This window comes from Neovison vison, chromosome 11 (assembly GCF_020171115.1).
Source record: "Neovison vison isolate M4711 chromosome 11, ASM_NN_V1, whole genome shotgun sequence".
In the NCBI taxonomy this organism is placed as follows: domain Eukaryota; kingdom Metazoa; phylum Chordata; class Mammalia; order Carnivora; family Mustelidae; genus Neogale; species Neogale vison.
In genome coordinates, this window is record NC_058101.1 from 214,661,210 (window position 1) to 214,667,536 (window position 6,327).

Below are 6,327 nucleotides of genomic sequence, written 5' to 3' on the forward strand. Positions count from 1 at the left end.
GGTGTCTGAGGCGGTGCAGAGGGCTTGACCGGAGAAGATGCGGCGGCGCAGGTGGCGGCGTCGCCAGACAAGCGGGGAGGGCGTCGGCGGCGCAAGCGGCCTAGGCTACACAAGCGGCGTGGGGATTCAAGTGGCGACGGCGGCCCAGACGGCGGCGGCGAAGCGGCGGCGGTGGCGGCGCTGATGGTAGCGGCGGCGGCAGAGTCGGTGGCGGCAGCGGTAACAGCGGAGGTGCAGACAGCGGCGTCAGCGGCGCAGACGGTGGCGGTGCAGATGGCGGTAGCTTTGGTGGCGGCGGCCTTGTCAGCGGCGGCGCCGGCGGTGGCGGCGGCGGAAGCGGCGGTGGCGCAGACAATGGCGTCGGCGGTTCAGGCGGCCTCTGGGCAGAAAGTGGTGGCGGTGCAGGCGTCGGTCGCTTTGGTGGTGGCGGCATTGTCGGCTGCGGCACAGGCGGTGTTGGCTGCGGAAGCGGCGGCAGCACAGACGATGGTGTGGTCAGTGCAAGCGGCATTGGCGCAGAGTTGTACTGCACAAGCGGCAACCGCTTGGGCGTCCACGGCTCCAGCAGCGGCAGCAGCAGCGTCCGCGGCGGTAGCAGCGGTGGAGCAGACAGCGGCGTTGGCGCAGACTGCGTTGGCTGCACAAGCGGTGTTGGCGACTCAAGCGGCGGATCCGGCACAGATGGCAGCAACACAGATGGCAGCAACGCAGATGCCGGAGGGGGCTGCGGAAGAGGCGGCAGCGGCAGCTCCAGGGAGGCCCAGCAACTGAGGAAGGGCAGAGGTAGGGCTGAGGACTGGCGCGGAGAAGGGAGGGGGGCAGATTTGGGAGGAATTCCTGGATGGCATTTCTCCTTCCAGTGGCGCCACTTTGGGCTTCGGGGTGGGCGGGCGGGGGTACAGCCAACCCTTGTCCTTGCGCGATAAGAAGAGCCCGATCAGGTACCTGCTCTGAGCTGAGAGGGTGGAAGGGGAGGGAGGGTTGGTGGCAAGAAGGGGCTGGCGACGACAAGTCTCCGTGGCTCCTCCAGGGCTGAGGGAGGCCCGCGATGCTAAAATGGAGATTCTCGGCGATGGGGGAGGATGCGGCGGCAGTGGGCCAGGTCGCTCCTGCTCAGGCCTGGCTGCTCTGGTGCAGCAGCCCTGGCGCCTGCTACTCAGCAGCCGTCCGCCGCTGCCACCGCATTGGCCATTCCTCCCAGGCAAAGGGAGATTTACCCTGGTGTGGAGGGAGGGAGGGAGCCAGCTTGGGAGGGGAGAGGGAAGGAGCCGGCCCACTCTCTGCCACTGGCCTCTGGCTGCCTCTGCGTGCCCCATCTGATCCAAACAGCATCTCCTCTGCGATACCCCCCCCCCCAAAGCCCCACACTGCAGTCCTCAAGTCCGCCCGCTCCCCGCGCCCACCGCGTCCTCTCTTGGGCCGCTGCCATCTCTGCCGCCTGTTAGAGGTAGCAGGGTCTGGGCCCTGGGTTGTGGGGTGCCTTGGGGGCACCCCGTGCACTCCCCGGTCCCTGTTTGGGTCCCTGGAAAGGGTGGGTGTTTGGCCTCAGAGCCAAGTTTGTGGCACTGGATGCCTGGGAAGTTGCAAGGGCTCACCAGTGCCTGTGTTTTGCTGTTTCTTCTCCTTTTTAACTGGATCCCTGTCTCTTCCCTCCCCTTTCCCCCACTTCTCACTCCTCAGAAGGCCAGAATGACCAGAGAACCTGCTGTAGAGAAAGGCTTTTGGGGTTTGTGCATCTGCACCTTCAGAAGCTGCAGTGAAGCCTTCATAGGCAGCCTCTGCCTTGTGAGGGAAGGCACCTCCACCAGGTACTAGAAGATCTGGGTTAGCTTTGGTGGGAGGACTTTTGTTGCTTACGGTGTGGCAGAGTGTGGAGGGCTCTCCTTGAGGTCCTCTTTCCAACTTGTTGAGGATGGCTTTTTTGTATTTGCAGGTGGTTGATGTGTGGTTTTGGTTGTGTGTATTTCGTGTTGGGTGCAAAGGGGTCCTTTTCACTGCATGACTTGTGGGAGGACATTTGTCCAAGTTTTTGTCTCATTTCTAATGGGCTGGATTGGTTTGCCACTTGTATCCATTGGGTTATTGGTATGGATGGTCTCAAAAAGAGAGGAAGCAGGGATTTTTCTGTGGATTTGAGGAGTTTACACATTTTCTTTGGACCATGTGTAGAATGGTTTTAATTTGCCTGTCCTGAATTACGTTTTCTTCTGCAGAGCGATTTGGTGGTGGAGGTACAGTTATGCTGGTTGTTGTGCTTTTCCTGTCTTGAGCGGCAAATGTCTGTTCCTTTCTTGTGTTTGAAGATAAACGTTGGGGTTGGATAAAGAAAGTGTAATTTTTTGCAAAGCTCAATTGTCAGTTTGTGTTTGTTTGTTTTCTGATGATCTTCTGCAGTGGTGATGGGTGTCTTTCTAGACAGTGTTAAGATACACATTAGTCTTTTTGGGCAGCATACAATCTCCTTTGTTTTGTAGCATGGGGTAGTTACTTCTTAGGTTATTACTGTAGGCTTTGCCGTTTAGCTCATTGGTTTGGGGATAATGTAAAGTTGAGACCTTTGTGTAGAGGATAGTCTGCTTTTCCTTACTTGCCTGCCATTTTCTGAGGCCAGGCCAGCTAACCTGTCAGTGTATGCTGTTAGTTGCTGGGATGGGAGGTTTGACTGACGAAGGTTCATCCTGTGCTTCAGTCAATACTGAAGAAATTCCAAGATGAATAAAAACAATTTTGGTAGGGACGCCTGGGTGACTCAGTGGGTTAAGCCACTGCTTTTGGCTCAGGTCATGATCCTGGGGTCCCTTGGGGTGCCTGCCTCTCTCTCCACCTCTGCCGGCTTCTCTGCCTGCTTGTGTGCTTTCTCTCTCTCTTTATGCCCCCCCCCACCACAAAAACAAAAACAAAAACAAAAACAAAAACTATTTTGGTAAACGGCAGCTGGGTGAGGAAGTGGTCAGCACTAACTCAATTCGTTAGAACTTCAGGTAATAGTGGATCCCTGGATGTCTTATTTGCAGTCTGAACTGAAACATGCTGTATTCTTTTGGCTCTCAGTTTCTCTTTGGCTCTTTCACCTGGGCCTTTTTGGTTGTGTTGTCTTCCTCCCCATGGGGAAGTTCCCTTCTTCTTTTTAAGGAAAGGGAGTTTTGTGTTTGTTTGTTTTTAAGGCTTATTGATTCTCTTAAAGATACTTGTTTCCCTGAGAGAGTCTCTGTGGGGGCAGGGGAGGGCAGAGGGACATAGAGAGAATGTCAGGTACACTCTGCACTGAGCCAGGAGCCAGACTGAGGGCTCCATCCAAGGACCCTGAGATCATGACCTGAGCCAGAGTCAGGAGTTGGATGCTTAACCCATAGAGCCACCCAGGCACCCCTTTAAGTAAACTTTTTGAACCACAGCATATATACAGAGAAGTGCAGAGATCATAAGCCAAAAGCTTGAGGAACCTTCACAAGGGGAACACACCATGTGAATTTACACCCAGGACCCCAGTGTCTGTGATAACCCTCGTGAGGGTCACTTCTGCCACGGTTCTTGACTTCCGTTGCTGGGGAGCTGTTGTGCATGTTCGTGAATTTGGTATACGTGGAGTCATCCAGTTGGATGCACTCCTGGGCCTGCCTTACGGAGAGTCATCCGGGTTTGTGTGTGTGGTTGTGAGATTACCAGTGCTGCTGTTTCATCCTCACACTATTTTAGAGCTCCACTCTGCGTGTAGACCCTTAGACATCCTAGAAATAGGATAGCTCCTTGGTGCCTTTTAATTACCTGCATCCTTGAACACAGGTGTCTTCTTTCAGCTGTAGTGTAAGGATCAAGCCTGGTGTGTGGAACTTTTCTACAGCCCATAAACGGAGAAAGCTTTTGCCTCCTCAGTTGTAGAGTTCTATCAGTCATCGCTCTTTCAAGTCATTGGTGAAGTGGATACAAAATGCCTGCTTTCAGGGAATCAAATGGATATTGAAAAGGTGAGACAATTAGGTCTTCAGTGGTGGGAGGCGCACCCATGGAATAAATGAGTCCATGGGAGAGATAGTTAGTCTCTGTGGATACATTGGGAAAGGCCTTACTGAATCTGGGATTTATGATTCTTGGAGGTCGTTTGTTGGGCAGGCCGATACAAGTTAGTTGTTTTTTCCCTCCTCCATCCTTTTTCAGCTCTTCCTTCACTTCAGAGGTCATCCACACCTTTCCACTTCGCCCCACAGGCTGGTAACTACCATTTACTGTATAATAACCATCACCAGCCTTATGCGTCCAGGCCCAAGGCAAGCAAATCCAACTTTCTCTGCTTGGTCAAATTAAATTACGTGGCAGTTTGCATTGCCTTTTTATTTTCTTTTTTTAAAAGATTTTACTTATTTATTTGACAGAGATCACAAGTAGACAGAGAGGCAGGCAGAGAGAGATAGAGGAGGAAGCAGGCTCCCTGCCAAGCAGAGAACCAGATGTGGGGCTGGATCCCAGGTCCCTGGGATCATGCCCTGAGCCAAAGGCGGAGGTTTTAAGCCACTGATCCACCCAGGTGCCCCTCTCATTGCCTTTGAAATAATGTTCAAATGCCATGCATCACGAGGTGCTCCTGATTCAGTTCTTTCGTGTTCCTTTAGGATTTCTTCAAGCAGACTGCCACCAATCCCCATGTGCCCTCCACATATTGTGTCTTGGGCTGGGACCATGGGACCTCATTTCCATACCTTCACACCTTCTCTTCCTCTGGATTTTCTCTGAAATGCTTTCCCTTGCTTCTTTGTCCTGCCTCACTACCATTTGGACTCCTAGATGTCTCAGGAAGCCTTTTCATCACTCCAGTGAGGTGTAGCTCATCTTTGCAACACTCCAATTGTATTTTTATTGGCTTACCTCACCCTCCAAATCATGTACAATTCATTTAACACTTGAACAGAAGTTTTATTGGATCACCGATTACATTTTACCATTTTTGAGGGTAGGACCTTTTAAAAACAAAACAAAACAATACAAAACAACCTAATGATTTTGAGAGAGGGAGGGAGGGTGGGGACAGAGAGAGAGAAAGTTTTAAGCAGTTTTCATGCAGAATCTGAGCCCCACATGAGGCTCCATCTGATGTCCCTGGGATCCTGAGCATCTGACCCTTAACTGATTTGAGCCACACAGGTGCTCCCTGAGGGCAGGACCTCTCTTTTGACATCTTTATTTTTCTAAACTGTGTAGTACAGTGCCCGGCAGTGACAGGGATTCAGGAAAAGTGTATAGAATAGATGAAGAGGAGTTTTAGTTGGAACCCGCCTCAAACTGTTCCATCCATTTGAAAGTTTTATATAATAAATAAGCTTTCAAACTAGGGCTTGAATCCTGTGTCTATAATGATACTAGGATAGGGGATAGTTGTCTTTATGAAGTGTGTCCTTAAAAGTAATATACCTGTTTTTCTCACTTTGTTTATCTCACCAGGGGCTGGAAATTAAACCCAGAACTTGAGTCTTGGATGCTTTAGGCAGTGCCTTGAAAGAACTTCCTGGAACGGTGTTGAGCTTCAGAGCATGAGTACATTGACCTGAGCAACAACTAGATGATTCCTAATCCTTTTTGGGTGTCCATTTGGTTATTTACGTGGCCAAGAAAGTCTTAAAAGTCTGCTGAGGAAGCGCAGATCCGTCATGCGCAAAATCGGTTTTGAGGAACTAGATGGGTGTGCACGTGACCTGGTGTCTAAAGGCAGTTTAAGAATGGGAACAGAACATGTTGGGTATCGATGGAGGGGTTATGCTGTCCATCGTGTAAGTTGTCTTGTGCTCATATACCTATAAGTTGGAAGTTGTACACAGAGTATATTCTGTTGAGGACTGTGGATTAATTCTGTTAAATGGAAGTCTTGACCATTCACTCCACATATTGAGCTTTAATTTCAGTTCTATGCAGTGATTGACTGTCGTGTCAAAGAAGAATTGTCAGTAAAGACACTGCAAGAAAACTGCAGTGTTAGTCAGAAATCAGGAATAGTGGAAATCATAAGGTAAACAAGGGAAATTTTAATTTTTCAGCAGGATTAGATCATGCTCTCCTTTCCCTCCCTTTCTCAGTTTAGAAAAACTATTTAAATGATCCTTTGGTTGAGAGAAGAAACTGGTAGAAGCGATATGTTAAAAAAAATCTTACTTAAAATTTCATATTAAGAGCATTCGCAATACATATTAAGATGAAGATGCTTTGCGGGGAACAGGTAATTAAAAGGGATGTAGAATGCCTTTATTATCAGCCAGTATTGGATCTTCAAATCTATCGAGTACTTTGTAGTTAGTCAGGGAGAAAATAAACCTGACGACTGCTTTCTGAGAAGAGATGAGA

At 50.0% G+C, this 6,327-nt stretch overlaps 1 protein-coding gene across 3 annotated transcripts; it reads left to right on the forward strand.

Annotated features, from left to right (window-relative positions):
* Positions 1–336: 336 nt before the first annotated feature.
* LOC122890064 (antifreeze protein Maxi-like) lies at positions 337–6,047 on the forward strand. 3 transcript variants are annotated; one of them, XM_044225763.1, is made up of 2 exons: positions 337–783; positions 5,434–6,047. In XM_044225763.1, the coding sequence occupies exon 1, from the start codon at positions 355–357 to the stop codon at positions 769–771; it is 417 nt and encodes a 138-aa protein (XP_044081698.1). In that variant the 5' UTR covers positions 337–354; the 3' UTR covers positions 772–783; positions 5,434–6,047. The 3 variants fall into 3 exon arrangements, with proteins under 3 accessions (XP_044081698.1, XP_044081696.1, XP_044081697.1); XM_044225761.1 differs by lacking the exon at positions 5,434–6,047 and adding an exon at positions 1,681–1,712; XM_044225762.1 differs by lacking the exon at positions 5,434–6,047 and adding an exon at positions 1,684–1,712.
* Positions 6,048–6,327: the final 280 nt, after the last annotated feature.